Source organism: Aspergillus versicolor, assembly GCF_001890125.1.
Source record: "Aspergillus versicolor CBS 583.65 unplaced genomic scaffold ASPVEscaffold_1, whole genome shotgun sequence".
Taxonomy (NCBI): domain Eukaryota; kingdom Fungi; phylum Ascomycota; class Eurotiomycetes; order Eurotiales; family Aspergillaceae; genus Aspergillus; species Aspergillus versicolor.
The window spans coordinates 3572184-3587423 of record NW_024467524.1 but is presented as its reverse complement, the minus strand read 5'-3'; the positions used below and the strand labels follow the sequence as shown (position 1 = coordinate 3587423).

The window sequence follows — 15240 nt, the reverse complement described above, 5'->3', positions numbered from 1 at the left end:
ATGCTTATGCTGCCACATATTTCAATATGTATCTTGATTCTTGGTTTAAATTATGCTACTTCATGCAACTCCAATTAAGCGAGGGTTATTCTTATTACCGGAGACTTGTGGCTGTCAGGCTGATCTTTATTTCCCCGCAAAATGGCTGCTATCAGTGTACTTGCTGCCTCTGTTTAACCTCACAACGAAGCAATCGAATTATCCTCAATACCTTTTATTCTATATTCCCAGCAGATTTAATGTTAAGGCGTGATTTATTCGAGCTTATCTCTGTGTTTCGCGTTCACTGCGAGACTTGTATCTAGACAGGTGGGTCTTTTATGGAGGAATATACTAAGTAGTTACCTCCTGTATGATGGATTGATATGTTTGATGTGCTTGTCTTCTAGGACATGGGCTGAAGAATAACTTGGCGTCCACTGCCATCTACAGAGCTCAGCGACTACGCCATTATGCAGCGCAATCTTCGAGACTCCTTGCGCAATCGCTAACGCATGCAATTCATTTTGTGCATCGGGCAGGACAGCAGGGCATAAGCCTTGAACGTTCACCCTACGGTATAGAAACGGACCAATTTCCAGCTAAGATAAGCTTAATATTAGCAAGCTTTGGAAACACCGGTTCAGGGATGCAATAGGCTGGCTTCCAACGTCGATCTAGAGGAGCTTCTATACCGTAAGCTTGCGAGACATTAGAGTTGGCTGATCGATTCCGACGGCGTTGGCACTTTATAATGATATTTCATAGACCAAATACTCGCGGAATTTTATAAGTTATTTATATTTAGAACAGGCATGCCTAAAAACAAAACAATTTTCCAATGGAGATAGTTATTGGGGTTCTACGAACCGCCTAAAAATTTTAGCGAGCATGGGTTTGAGCCAGCCGCGGTCTTATAGACGCGAAGAATAGATAAGGAATTCTCCACCAAAGAAGTCGAAGGTGAGATGTCCTCAAAGTGCCGCCGGAAATTTGCCGATCTCGGCAAGGAAAGATTTCACAAGCTCTGGCAAGCCGTCTTGATGCCGCTTATCCAAAGCAATAGTAATGGAGTGGGGAGTTTGGGCCTTTTATGCCTGGAGTAAAACGGGAAACTTGACGATAAAGAGGCTAAAATAACCTACAGTTCGAATTTAACCGAGGACGCTTCTAGATCCTGAACCGTTCACCATCCTCCCACTACTGCCCACTGCAAGTATGGTACACCGTAGTGCCTCTAGAGGCTGCAGTCCCATGCAACCTTGGCGAATCTGTTATTCCACTCAGAATTCCTAATTCTCAACCGAAACTGCCTTATTGGAGCTTTCTTTAATCGATCCTCCCCGAGGTTGTTATCTGCCGACGTATGGATGAATTTCTCCGACGTCGAGGACAGGTCGACTCTTGAAACAGCGTACAAGGAAGGGACCCCGGGTTGAAACGCAATGGAAAAATTCCTTGGATTGAGAGAAGCCGTCTTTTTTATATGCAACAGTTGTGCTCTTCAGTGAAGATCCGACTGGGATAACGGCCAATATTGGAGTCCAGGAACCGACGAGGGGACCCCGCATCGACCGTCCGGATAAAAGGCCATAGTGGCGGGCCCCTCTGGATGCCGCAATAGCCTCCTCCACCCAATGCTATCGCAGCCGGATGGAAGGATGGGTCGGATCCTGTCTGGATAATGCTTGCCTCTGGAGCATCTTTGTCCGCATGATCTGCCCTTCACTGTTATTGGTGTCGCAAAGGGGGAAAAAAATTACACCCGTGTATAACATGGAGGGGCAACTATTAAAGCTGGTTGCGTCCCAGCTTTCACTGCTGCTCTTCCCTCTCGCTCTTTCACCCTCTTCTGCCTCTTCCTTTCTAGCTCCTTTGACCGTGAACACCACCAGTTGAAACATCATGGCTTCTGCAACCGTCCTTGACAAGCCTAACATTGGTGTTTTCACCAACCCAAAGCACGACCTGTGGGTGGCTGAGTCCACGCCCACTCTCAAAGAAGTGCAGAGTGGTGAGAGTCTCAACCCTGGACAGGTGACAGTCGAAGTGCGCAGTACCGGAATTTGCGGGTAAGTTGACGATTCCCGCCCCGCGTCGTGTCTCCCCGCATTGGCTTGACTGACGACTGGTTTCTCAATACAGTTCCGACGTGCACTTCTGGCATGCAGGATGCATTGGTCCCATGATCGTTACGGGAGACCATATTCTGGGTCACGAGTCAGCCGGAGACGTTATTGCAGTCGCGCCGGATGTCACTTCGCTTAAAGTTGGAGACCGAGTTGCGATTGAGCCTAACATTATCTGCAATGCCTGCGAACCCTGCCTTACTGGCCGCTACAACGGTTGTGAAAGGGTTGCATTCCTTTCTACCCCGCCTGTGGATGGCCTTCTACGGCGCTATGTCAACCATCCCGCTGTTTGGTGCCACAAGATTGGTGACATGGGCTACGAGGATGGTGCTATGTTGGAGCCTTTGAGTGTATCTCTGGCTGCAATCGAGCGCAGCGGTCTCCGTCTTGGTGACCCTTGTTTAATCACTGGTGCGGGACCCATCGGTCTCATCACTCTTCTCAGTGCCCGCGCTGCCGGTGCAACTCCCATCGTCATCACCGATATCGATGAAGGTCGCCTGAAGTTCGCGAAGGAACTTGTACCTGACGTCCGCACCTACAAGGTGCAGATCGGCCTTTCTGCAGAAGAGAGTGCAGATGGTATCATCAATGCATTCAACGATGGGCAGGGTGCGGGTCCCGACGCTTTGAGGCCTCGCCTTGCGCTGGAGTGCACTGGAGTTGAGAGCAGTGTTGCGTCAGCTATTTGGAGTGTCAAGTTCGGGGGTAAAGTCTTCGTGATCGGTGTAGGAAAGAACGAGATGAAGATCCCGTTTATGCGCTTGAGCACTCAAGAGATTGACCTACAGTACCAGTACCGGTACTCCAACACCTGGCCTCGCGCTATCCGTCTCGTTAAGAACGGCGTGATCGACCTGAAGAAGCTGGTTACCCACCGCTATGCACTGGAAGACGCACTCAAGGCTTTTGAGACGGCGTCAGACCCTAAGACAGGAGCGATCAAGGTCCAAATCATGAGCTCGGCTGCTGATGTTGAGGCTGCTTCCGCTGGTCAGAAGGCCCAAATCTCATCGGTCCTATGATGGAGCAACATAGGTCGGCGTTTCAAGGGCGGTTCGTCACCTTTAGTATCATTGTTTTTGTTGTTTTCGTTTTGCTTGAAGGCGTATGAATTCGGGTTTCTTTCCTGCATTGTGACGAAGTTTGTACTGTTTTATGACCATTTTGCTAGAGATGTGTGCAGGTTGAAACAATAGAGATTTGGTAGAAATTCATTCATATTCTTCCCCAATCATGTGTGGAATGGGGGGTCTAAAGAGTAACTGCTGACTGGGATCCATTCGTGTCCCTAAGATCCCGCCATAGAATAAGTAGAACTTACCTTAGACTGCTGACACTGCCCTGCAGGGAAGGGCATATCCGCATACCTACCAGGAACAGCATTCCACTTCAGCTGCACTTCAATTTCCTTGCTGCAACTTGTCTTGTCTGCTCCATCTTAGGCACATCTCTCTTTTCAGCAATAAAATAAAATAAAAATAAAAATCGTCTCTTGAATCGCTGCTAGGTATGGATGCTCTGCCACAATGCATACGACAGAAAAGTACGTTAAGGCGCCTATTGCTAATCTCCACCTAAAACACTCTTTGATTTCCCATCTCTCGTACGCATGGCATGAGACCTATTCATCAGCTTTGCTTTATTGGAAGGTGCATAATGGATGGAATGATATTTTAGTTACTAATTGATACCCGAATACAAAAATCATGACCATTCTTGTCGGCTCCAGGGTTCTCCAGTGTTCTCCAGCACCCAACCGTGGCTCGGAAGCTCGAGTTCCCCTCAGCGCGTCGAGGAACCCAGCCCTTTGAGCCTGGTTTTGGAAAATGTCGATGGTTCGCGTCCTTAAATTGGCTGCATGTTGCAGCAGTAGGGATGAGTATCTGCACGCCATCAAATTGACAGGAAAGCACACCACATGCCTATTCCTGGCATGATCGTCGAATAACCAACTGAAATCCAGTCTCCAAAATTCACTTTTGGTTGGGGAGATAATATTCGTCACAAAATAATGACGATGCCCATTGCAACGCTGCGAGAGTCTACAACCATGGTCCATGAAGTGTTATCCGGATGGGTCCGGACCCCGGATCCCTTACATTTCGTGTCCGATCAATACATCAGCCATGCGAGCCTCTCCCCATTCTTGTCTATCCTGGCATTGTCAGCCCGAGCTGCGATGCATATCGACTGTATTTTGACACACCCTGAACCATCAGGTTAAAAATATATAAACTGTGACAATCTCTGGTTGGTCGGTTCTTTCACCAAAGAGATTCGATTTACTTGCGACTTCCAACATGTTCAGGGCCCTGCTTGCCCTTCCTCTTGTCGGGGCTGCAGTAATCAGGGCCAGACAAAGCAGTCAAATATGTCCCGGATATAAAGCATCGAATATTCAGGAAGGTGACGATACTCTGTCAGCGGACTTGACACTCGCTGGGACACCGTGCAACATATATGGCACCGATTTGAGAGATTTGAAGCTGTTGGTTGAGTACCAAACCGGTCAGTATCTGTGATCTTTAGCGAGCTTTGTGTTTGTGCTTATATAACCCCAGACGAGCGTCTCCATGTCATGATTTATGATGCGGATGAGCAGGTCTACCAGGTCCCCGAGTCGGTTCTACCACGGCCAGAGAGCGGCAATAGCAACCGAGAAAGCTCCGACCTGAAGTTCGATTACGTAGAAGAGCCTTTTTCGTTCACAGTATCTAGAGAAGACGAAGTACTCTTTGATACTTCCGCGTCGAATCTCGTTTTCCAATCGCAGTATTTAAATCTGCGCACTTGGCTACCAGATGAACCTAATCTATATGGCCTTGGAGAACACACGGACTCTCTTCGATTGGAGACGACGAACTACACCCGCACTTTGTGGAATCGCGATGCTTACGGAATTGATCCGGGAACCAATTTGTACAGCAGTCACCCTGTGTACTACGACCATCGAGGTAGTAATGGTACCCATGGCGTTTTTCTAGCCAACTCTAACGGTATGGACATCAAAATCAACAAGACTCAGGATGACAAGCAATATCTTGAGTATAACATCCTCGGGGGTATTTTTGATCTTTACTTCTTTACCGGCTCTACTCCTAAGGAAGCCAGTATGGAGTACGCGGGGGTTGTTGGACGCCCTGCCATGCAGAGCTACTGGACATTTGGTGTACGTTTTTCTCATTCCTCGATTCGTAGTGCAAATACCACAAAAATCGGGTTAGGGAAACTAAACAGTTACTAATTGCTCCAGTTCCATCAATGCCGATACGGCTATAGTGATGTTTATGAGGTGGCTGAGGTGGTATATAATTACAGCAAGGCTAGAATTCCGCTAGAAACTATGTGGACCGACATCGACTATATGGAGTTGAGAAGAGTGTTTACTCTTGACAACGAAAGATTCCCCCTCAAGGACATGCAAGAGCTCGTCGATTATCTCCACGACCATGATCAACATTACATAGTTATGGTTGATCCCGCGGTGAGCGTTTCCGGTAAGCTTCCTAGACTATTTATGTTTAAAGAATACCACTGACGAGTACTAGACAATCCCGGATATCACCGAGGTGTTGAGCAGGATATCTTCCTGAAGACGCAGAATGGCAGTTTATACCAGGGTAATATATGGCCAGTTTAAAACATTAATTTATACTGGTATAGGATAAGCTAATCCACGTCTAGGTGCTGTGTGGCCTGGGGTAACCGTCTACCCCGATTGGTTCCATCCGGAGATTCAGGAATACTGGAATGGGGAGTTCAACAAATTCTTTGATTCTGATACCGGCTTCGACATTGATGGTCTGTGGATTGATATGAACGAAGCCTCAAACTTCTGCCCCTTCCCCTGCACTGACCCAAAGACATACTCGATTGAGAACGACCTCCCGCCCGATCCACCTGATATCAGGCACAGTAACCCTCGTCCGTTGCCTGGCTTTCCCGATAGCTTTCAGCCCAACTCCTCGAAGCGAGCTCTGGAGGGATCGCAAGGAAACAAAATCGGACTACCTGGACGTAACCTTCTCTACCCAACGTACGAGATTCAGAATGATGCCGGTCTCATAAGCAACAAAACCATCCAAATGGACATTATCCACGCGGGAGAAGGGTATTCTGAATACGACACTCACAATATCTACGGAACTAGTAAGTGGGACGCCAAAAGCTATATCACTCACCGTAAAGCCTGACCAAATACCCAGTGATGAGCTCCGCTTCCCGCATTGCAATGCAGCAACGTCGGCCTGACGTTAGGCCTTTTATTATCACTCGTAGTACGTATGCAGGTGCCGGGGCACATGTTGGGCACTGGTATGTAGATTTTTGGATGTTGCGTCGTGCTAAGCCTAATTCTTCACAGGTCCGCCGACAGTCTCAGCACATGGGAGCAGTACCGCATCTCGATTGCCCAGCTCACAGCCTTCGCGTCAATGTTCCAAATCCCTATGATGGGGGCGGACGTCTGCGGATTTGGTTCAGACACCACCGAGGAGCTGTGTGCTCGGTGGGCGTCGCTCGGAGCCTTCTATACTTTCTACCGCAACCACAACGAGTTTGGCTCGACTCCCCAGGAGTTCTATCGCTGGGAAACGGTGGCCGATGCTGCAACCAAAGCAATCACTATCCGATATAGATTACTTGACTATATCTACACTGCTTTCCAGCGACAGAGCGACACTGGCGAGCCCTTCCTACAGCCACTATTCTACTTGTATCCCGAGGACGAAAACACCTTTGACAATGACTTACAGTTCTTCTATGGCGATGCTCTGCTTATCAGTCCCGTCACCGAGGAAAACTCAACTTCCGTCGATGCGTACTTCCCCGATGACATTTTTTACGATCTGTATACCGGCACCCAAATCCAAGGACAAGGTGCACCGATCACGCTCACCGACATTGATATCACCGATATCCCCATCCACATCCGCGGCGGGAGCATCATCCCACTCCGGTCATCCAGTGCGATGACAACTACCGAGCTGCGCAAGAAACCCTTCCAACTCATAATCGCCCTCGGGTCGGACGGGACGGCCTCTGGTAGCCTCTACGTTGACGACGGAGACTCTCTTGAGCAGAGCAACACCACTAACATCGAGTTCGAGTATCGCAATGACTCCCTGTCCATAAATGGACAATTTTCGCGTAGCTTCCCCGTTAACATTGAGAGCGTCACTTTGCTCGGTCAGACACCAGCCAACTCTACTCGGAACCAGAAGCAAGTGGTAAACAAGAGGTTGATGCTTACGAAGCCCACAAGGGTGAAATTAGCTTAAGGGCCAAAGTATATCCCATCTGTTTTGACTTTCTGCCTCTGTGTATGCAAATCTTTTGGAAACTCAAAACAAAACAAACCGTACTATAACGTGTCCCCAGAATGGGCTCTTTAGCGACTTGAAACGCGCATTCATAACATGTCGTGCACTCAACGCGTCATCCACACGTTTCTCTCTAGAGTCTAAACATAACTAGAATGCAAGGGGTGGTGCCCATGAAGAGAACTGCAGCCAGGGACTAAGAAAAATAAACGCATCTTGCATCCCTTCGTAGCAAGGTCCCAATGGCCGCGTTGCCCCTTTGTAAATAAGAGGCCGTGGTTTACATTCCGATACCCAACCACCTCACCTCAAATCGACACTGACTGTACAGATACTCTCGGTCCTCGCACTCTTTGTTATACATACACTCGTCTACTGGATACGCAATCTCAACCTCTTTCAACGGCCACAAAAAGAAAGAAACTACGACAATGCATTTCTCTATATCAGCAACCAGCCTTCTTGTGGCTCTTTCCCTAACCGCCCCAACCATGGCGGGCCGACCCTGGTTTTGTGAACTATCTAAAGACGTATCCAACATCCAAACCCCATTTTGTTGTGATGGGTTTATACCGGCCAAGGATTCCAAGGTCTCCTTTGAGGGAGTTAACTGTACGTCCCTTCTGAGTAGTTTGCCATTGTGGTATATGTCTTGTGCGACGGAAGCAGATGCTCATGCGTGCTTGGCCTGGTTCATGATGCTAATGAGGTGTTTTGGTGTATAGGCGAGGATGTTTCGAAGCAGAATCCTTTCAGTTTTGAATGCCCGAAGGGTGGGGAGCCGAGGTGTTGTTATTCTATTGTAAGTACCCCGCCTTGTTATTCTCATGTTGTGCTTCGATTGTTGGGATTGAACTAACTGTTGTTTGCGTAGGGGCCCAAGCAAATCTGTACCTCGACTGTGAAGGAGGGCGAGACTGACTAGATTATCACTGTGGATCGCCGAGGTGAATGGGAGGCGGCGTTGCGATATCTTGGGTGTATATTGACGAAATCTCGAGTTTGAACGTTTTGGAGGCGCCTAAACGTCAAGGCTGGAATCCATCAGTTCCTCGGCATTCAATCGAAATACTCTCTCGGCAGAACTCTGCGAGCCGCATATACGTAAACATTGTTCTGTAAACGGTTCGACATTGATACCAGAGAATCTAGTGTGTGGCCAATCCGTAGCATAGAGTATCTGGTTAGGCGCCTCTCGTAGGAACTCCCGAATTATAATTTCCAGGTCTCGGAACTCTTCGTCCTGGCTAAGGCGATATGGTGCAGAGATCTTCACATATGTCCTCCCAGCCTTGAGCAAAGCAATTAACGATTGGAACCCCGGAAGAGAGTAAGGGTCGAAAGATCCTCCTTTGTCCCAGTCCACCTGGGATAGATCGGGTCCCCCGAAATGATCGATACAGACCTTGACCCCGAGCTGTGGGATAATCTCCTCCAATAGTGGGATCATGCTCATGGCCGTGTGGACTTGGATCATCCATCCCAGCGGGCGGATGAGTTCTGCGTGTTCAAAAAGAGTCTGTCTTAGCTCCCCACGAGTCGGCTCCTTCCCTGATGATTTAAAATTAATTCTAACACCGCGCACGCCTAATTTGTGCCATGCTCCCAACCTGGCGGGTTCTGTATGAGCCGGATCTATAACAACGATGCCTCGCCCGCGCGAAGGCCCAATGCGCCGGAGGGCGTCGAGAAGACATGAGTTGTCAAACCCGTAGATGGATGGTTGAACAAGGACAACGTTCTCAATCCCAAGGGATGATTCGAAGGTCATCGCGTCCTCGATCGTGTGAGGCATGGGCTTGTATGCTGCGTTCGCGACGAGTGGATATCGGGGTTCCGTGACATGCATGTGACTGTCCCACGATCTGGGAGGGACTCGGCTCTTCACTGGCTTGTGGTTTCCGAGCTTGGTCGACGGAATACTTAGAAACGCCTTGGAGTGCCTAAAAAGGTCTAATCTCGGTCTGATAGCAGCGGTCCTGAGGGTAGGCAACGCCGTGAGCAAGCAGGGCTGAGCGGTAATTGCTGACAGTGCCGACATTCTGTATGTTTGTGCTCAGTCCTCAATATGTCTCTTCAAGCGCTGTATCAAGGCTAGACACCGGATTCTCAGCCAGTTATTGATGCTCTGGGGAATCCATGGAAAACGAGCAGTGGAAGGAGATACAGAAGAGAAGGGATAAGGCTGAGCGTTCAAGGACTAAGGGGGGGGAACCCGGAGCTTAGCACAAGAGGGCCAATTATTGTTCGTCGCCATAGTGCAGGACTTTGCACAGTTCACACTGGAGGATCGCCCAGCGCTCGGCATCTTCCTTGATATAGACCCGGCTTGTCGGCTGTTTGTTGGCTAAAAATGGGCCCGGCCCGCCTATAACAACCGTGGGTGCTGTGGATCTGTTAGGAGACGCTCAATCGACCTTGAAGCTCAGTTGGCTTACCCCAAACTCGATGCCAGGATACAGGTGAGATCACGGAGTTCTGCCCGTCGCTGCGCACTCCGAACACCGCTCGCTGTTGGAGACAGCCTGGTTGCAGATGACAAATTGTTGCAGGGATTGCAGAGAGCGAAAGCGTGACTATCAGCGAAGTTCGGAAGTTGGCCGAGCTTGAGATCCTCCACCTTCCCATGCACGCCAGGAGACCTCATTGCCTCCGATCCCTCTGCCGAATTTCGAATGTCGAATCACGGAGTGGGCTTGACGGATTCACACCGAGCACCGTTCCTTGGACCGCCCCGCCCAGTTGCCGGCCATGAGGCGGTTGAAGGTGGACAGGTCGCGGTGGACCGCTCCTCCATTTTACGTCTTTGTTATTATCACCATTGCTTGCGGCAGTATCCCGAAAGGTGCAGTCTTTCTCCTTTCCTCTTCTTCTCGCTGATCTCCCACTAATACTTAACCCTCCTAGGCTACGATGAGGGTGGATACAGCGCATCGGTGCGCTTGGATTCCTTCATGACCGATTTCAACCTTCTCCCTTCGAACTGGACAAATGACCAAACTGGACTAGCGAACCGCACCGCGAATATAACATCATTCAACATCCTTGGAGCGGCGCTTGGGGCCTTGATATCCTTGGACTTAAACGATCGGTTGGGCAGGCTACAGTCATGGCGATTAAGTTGTGTCGTCTGGGCACTGGGCACGCTCATTCAGGTGTTCTCCTCTGGGATTTACGGACTGTTGCTGTTTGCTAGGATATTTGGCGGTCTCGGTGCCGGGGCATTGACCGTCGTGACGCCATTGTATTTATCTGAAATTGGTTGGTCAAGCCATGCTTGGAAGACTTGAACGCTGCTGACCGAGCCTTTAGCCCCTGCACGCACAAGAGGGTTGGTTGTTAGTATTTACATGGTTGTTTTGCTGGCAGTCTTGTCCCTGGGTAAGACAGTTTTCATCGCATTGGATTCCAAACAGGTCTAACCTATAATTAGGTTTCTTCATCAACTATGCTGCCCAAATCCATATGGCCGCCACTCCACGGCAATATCGCCTGGTGCAAGCTATCCCCTTAATTCCCGTTGGCATCGCGTTCAAAGCCTCGCTCATCCTTCCCGAGACCCCTCGTCATCTCATCTCCCGATGTCGCCTCGAGGAAGCCCGTAAAGTCCTTGCCCGTCTCCGCGGAAAGGATATATCTTCTCCTGAACTAGATGATGAATTCCGCCTCATAACCACGCAAACACGCCTCAGAGCGCACACCTTGTCTTCTACTACCAACTGGACTGCATTCAGGGAAACTCAATCGAATCCCAATTACCGCCAACGCTTCTGGCTCCTAATGGCAATGCAGACAATATCGCAATGGACGGGAGGCAATGGTATTACATACTATGTTTCAAGCATCTTCGAAACCGCAGGTGTCACGGGAGACGCCATCTCCCTCGTCTCCTCAGGTGCTTACGGAATCGTCAAACTGATTTTCACTATGGCCTTTACATGGGGGTTGATCGACTATCTAGGTCGCCGCCGCTGCACTCTGCTCGGGGTATCCCTTCAAATGGCCGCGCATATCTACCTAGCCTGTTACATAGGTGTCCTCCGTCCCACAGGTACAGAACCTATAAATAAGCCCGCCTCCGATGCAGCAATAGCATCCATCTTCGTCTACGCCGTCGGCTGGTCCGTCGGACTATGTACGATCCCCTACCTCTACGGGACGGAGATCTTCCCCACGCGCATTCGCAACATTTGCTATGCCGTGAGTATGTCTCTGCACTGGTTCTTTCAGTTTGCGGTTGTCCGGGTGACGCCGAACATGTTTGTGTCGTTGCATGACTGGGGTGCGTATCTCTTTTGGGCGCTCATTTGTTTCGTCGGATTGATTGTTCTCGGGGTCTGGATGCCTGAGACCAAAGGAGTTGATATTGAGCGGATGGGTGAGCTTTTTGAGGGGCCCTGGTATCTCAGGTGGCGTGCAAGCGTCAAACCTGAAGAGAAAGCCGAAGGCCAGGAATAGGATGCTTTACGAACATTTCTTTGGATTTGGTGTTTCACAGTTTTTTTTTTTTGATTTCATGCATTATATATACCCTTTTTTGATGATTAAAATATGTACAGTAATGAACTCGCTATATACCCCATTGCTTTACAACCAAGTTATACGATGTTTACATAACCGGATTGTGCAATCATTTTTTTCATCCTTCAAATGGCTGTCGTCAAGGCCGACTAACCCATCCGTACCCCTCAGCAGGCGTCACATTGGTCGTGATAGGTTCCGCATATGAAAACGCTTCGAAAACCTCTGGCGTTATCTCGTAGGAAGCGGGGTTGTCCAAGGACATCAACGCTTCCGGTAATCCACTGCCAACGTCGTGCATCACTGCTAATCGAGGGAGGCCCTGGGGGGGTGCTCCGAACTCGGGTGCTTGCATGGGTTGCTGGTAGGGGTAATATTGGCTTGTGGATGTATTGATATGGGCACCCCCGGGGGAGATTGAAGGTGAAGTACTGTGGTGCGTAGAAACGTGATGAGAGGTTGTTTGTAAATTTAGAGGAGGTTGTGTGGAGGGAGAGTCGGTATGCGATGTTGAGGGGTGTGGTGCATCTGGTAGTGAGATGGATAAAGCAATGTTGTGATCAACTTGGAGGCGTTGGATTTCCTGGTATACGAGGTTTAAAGCCGTGGTAATCACTGTGTAGCGTGGAAATAGTTAGTCAATCAAATGCTTGAACAGGCGGATTCTGAGTGCATACCAGGACTGGATACTCGAACTCGGTCCAAGGCCAGGATGCAGATTTTCAACTTATCCAAGGTCCCTGGAGCAGCATATTTCAACGCCTGGATCTCGAGGAGGAAAATGGATGCGGCCGTATATACGCTGTAGGCCATTGATAGAACGACACGGCCATCTCCGAAAGTCCGCTCGTACATTCCAAATATGGAAAGAATAGCAGTTGCAGATGTCATACAATGGACCAAGTGGCTTTTGTCGTAAGCTTCTCGGGTCCATTTTGAGCAAAGGATTGGCCGATGAATGAGGATATTGATAGTGTGGTAGACACAGCTGCGGCAAAAAGTCAGTAATGTCAACATGATTTAGTCTCTAGGGAGACATACTTCAAAGTCACAATGTGACTGGGAGGAGAGTACGGAGGTAGAGCTGTCGGTATAAGCTTCAGATGTTCGGGTAAATCATCCCACCATCCACCTAGGTTGCGGGACTGTTCACGAACACAAGTGTGAAACTCTGCCTCGGAAATCTGACGGTTGTGGTCGTAAATATGAATCAAGATCTGGTTGAGAATCTCCATTAATCCACACATCTCTATAAAACAGGAGGTCGAGTGAGCCGCGGTTGGGGGATATTGAGCGCCGTCCGCAAAAACAAGACCATGAGGGATCCAAGGCTCAAGCTCAGAGGTATCGTCCAGGATAGTCCTCGGAGGGCAGCCCTGTGAGCTTTGTAATGTCGGGGATCTGCCAAAGTATAGAGACACGATCTTATCCCAAAAGTAGCAACTCCAAAACAGGCGGTTCCGAATCTCGATATCCTCATCACTCAGCTGGGCTGAATCTGAATATTTGCGGCTGTCAATTGTGATTCCCAGATCATCTAACATGCGAAATGCCATTCCGCTATACAGCCATGCCTGAGTTCTATGGCCCTGTCCACATTCACGTGCACTAAGGAGCAGGAGCGTTTGGATTGTAGGTATACCCACATGGCCATCTTTGAGCGAGTCGTGGAGCCCTGTCACCGCACGATTCCAAAAAACGGCACCGCCATCGTATGGTTCTAAAATAGAGTGCATCCTAGGCTCAGTTTTACACCACCGCACAGAATGTGAAAGGATAGCGTTAAGTAGGGCATCAGAATAGTAAGGACCATTGAGTTTCATATCGCCTTGTGGTTTATAGGTTAGCAATAATACAAAAACAGAGTTTATAATAGTGGGAATTTCGTACGAGTAAATGTAGGTCTGTAAACAAAGTTGAAGAGCGGCTGGATCCAGCACCAGTGTGAGTCAAGTAGGAATTGAAAGGGTTCCTAGAAGCACATAATCGGTCAGCTGCCAATTGTCATTACCCCCAAACACAAAGGAGAATGTAAGAACATACAGGCATAGAAGCCATCTGCTCAATCGCTCTCTCGCGCCACGCATTATTGACAAGTCTTTCCTTCCGCTCCCCTACCTGCGCAGCAAGCTGGGAGCTTGAGGCTGCGGGGTTGAGTGCACCGCTCGGAAGCTGGAATAAACTTGTCGGTCCATGGAAGGAAACCCGGCCATCATGTTCAACTTTAAGCCCCTCGAAGTCTCTTGATAGATCCTGATCGTCGTCTGCATCATTCCCTTTTCGGTTAAAAATGCGAGAATTCAAGCTGGTCTCGCCCGTCGAGGTTGCAGAGGAAGGGCTCCCTTCGGTAACATCTCGGGGTTGTTCGTTGCGGTACTTTGCCAGAGTATCTTCGAGCTCTGCCACTCGGCTCTCTAGTTGTTTAGTGTAAGATAAGGTCGGTGCTCTAGAGCATGAATGGTTAGCCAGCGATAAGGAAGATCGGCGAGCATCCAAGGATAGGTTGCATGATTTATGCAAGGCTAGCCAACGAAAGCAAAGAGAAATGGACTGCCGACAAAGGATTCCGGCATTTAATTGAGACCTCGACTCACAAGCTATAGACGCACGGGGTTCCACGTGCTGCACACCGTGAACAGGTTGGGCTGGCTCCGTTGCATTTCACCTAAACGACGAATTGACTGTCAGCAAGAAGAGCTTCGGAATCTATCCGAGCTTGAGAAACAGGACGAAGGTGACAGGAAACCCACTTTGCGCTTGCGACAACCCTCACAGGAAAAGGCGCTCTTCCTCGACGGATGGGCCTTCACTGGCACGTCGGCCATAGCCGAGGACTTGGTTTCTTTGACCATGAGCAGACCGTTAAGATCGCCATGAAGACAAGAATCAAGAGAGAGGAGGGGAGAAGGTAGTCCGCCAGAACCCCTGCTCAGTTATAATCAGAGGCTCTGCTTTCCGAAAAGTCGCGACGCCACCAAAGTCACTCAAATTATGACAGTCCCAGTCTCCTCATGAGGGGCTGTGCGGCACAGCGAGTCGGCGACATCAACTGCAAGGCGGGGGGGGGACAGCTGGAGTGAGACTGCGCGCCTGAAGCTGGAGTCTGGGACTGGGAGAGTGGAGACTGGAGAGAAAGTGAGCTTCAGGTGTGATGGTGACGACTGTCTGGTTTGGGAAAGTTCAACGATCGGCAACGAATCACCGCGCCCATGATGGGCCTTCATCCTCGTTCTCGAAATTTTATCGTGGGCTAATTTGTTCATGGTTCCGCTGGCGGCACAGAA

The 15240-nt window shown here is 49.4% G+C and overlaps 7 protein-coding genes across 7 annotated transcripts; 4 read left to right on the top strand and 3 right to left on the bottom strand.

The window, feature by feature from the left end:
- Window positions 1-1884: 1884 nt before the first annotated feature.
- ASPVEDRAFT_49200 (NAD(P)-dependent alcohol dehydrogenase) lies at window positions 1885-3136 on the top strand (the record flags this gene model as incomplete). Its single annotated transcript, XM_040814132.1, has 2 exons — window positions 1885-2051; window positions 2125-3136. 2 exons carry the CDS (start codon window positions 1885-1887, stop codon window positions 3134-3136), a joined length of 1179 nt encoding a protein of 392 aa, XP_040662915.1.
- Window positions 3137-4414: 1278 nt separating this feature from the next.
- On the top strand, window positions 4415-7393 carry agdC (putative alpha-glucosidase; the record flags this gene model as incomplete). The annotated part of the gene is made up of 7 exons (XM_040805705.1): window positions 4415-4622; window positions 4676-5283; window positions 5368-5611; window positions 5657-5734; window positions 5799-6263; window positions 6320-6428; window positions 6478-7393. 7 exons carry the CDS (start codon window positions 4415-4417, stop codon window positions 7391-7393), a joined length of 2628 nt encoding a protein of 875 aa, XP_040662914.1.
- A 237-nt stretch (window positions 7394-7630) lies between these two features.
- ASPVEDRAFT_274801 (uncharacterized protein) lies at window positions 7631-8408 on the top strand. The gene is made up of 3 exons (XM_040810015.1): window positions 7631-8047; window positions 8161-8237; window positions 8310-8408. The coding sequence occupies exons 1-3, from the start codon at window positions 7867-7869 to the stop codon at window positions 8358-8360; spliced, it is 309 nt and encodes a 102-aa protein (XP_040662913.1). The 5' UTR covers window positions 7631-7866; the 3' UTR covers window positions 8361-8408.
- A 48-nt stretch (window positions 8409-8456) lies between these two features.
- ASPVEDRAFT_49198 (putative TIM barrel metal-dependent hydrolase) lies at window positions 8457-9692 on the bottom strand (the record flags this gene model as incomplete). The annotated part of the gene is made up of 2 exons (XM_040814131.1): window positions 8457-9326; window positions 9651-9692. The coding sequence occupies 2 exons, from the start codon at window positions 9690-9692 to the stop codon at window positions 8457-8459; spliced, it is 912 nt and encodes a 303-aa protein (XP_040662912.1).
- Window positions 9651-10354, bottom strand: ASPVEDRAFT_58920 (uncharacterized protein). The gene is made up of 3 exons (XM_040815442.1): window positions 10343-10354; window positions 9874-10280; window positions 9651-9821 (listed from the first exon to the last, which is right to left on the bottom strand). Exons 2-3 carry the CDS (start codon window positions 10061-10063, stop codon window positions 9676-9678), a joined length of 336 nt encoding a protein of 111 aa, XP_040662911.1. The 5' UTR covers window positions 10064-10280; window positions 10343-10354; the 3' UTR covers window positions 9651-9675.
- On the top strand, window positions 10187-11893 carry ASPVEDRAFT_121076 (putative MFS quinate transporter; the record flags this gene model as incomplete). Its single annotated transcript, XM_040805854.1, has 4 exons — window positions 10187-10280; window positions 10343-10696; window positions 10748-10816; window positions 10869-11893. 4 exons carry the CDS (start codon window positions 10187-10189, stop codon window positions 11891-11893), a joined length of 1542 nt encoding a protein of 513 aa, XP_040662910.1.
- Window positions 11894-12095: 202 nt separating this feature from the next.
- ASPVEDRAFT_78881 (putative C6 transcription factor) lies at window positions 12096-14781 on the bottom strand (the record flags this gene model as incomplete). Its single annotated transcript, XM_040816617.1, has 7 exons — window positions 12096-12571; window positions 12634-12944; window positions 12998-13784; window positions 13847-13928; window positions 14000-14402; window positions 14551-14621; window positions 14707-14781. The coding sequence occupies 7 exons, from the start codon at window positions 14779-14781 to the stop codon at window positions 12096-12098; spliced, it is 2205 nt and encodes a 734-aa protein (XP_040662909.1).
- Window positions 14782-15240: the final 459 nt, after the last annotated feature.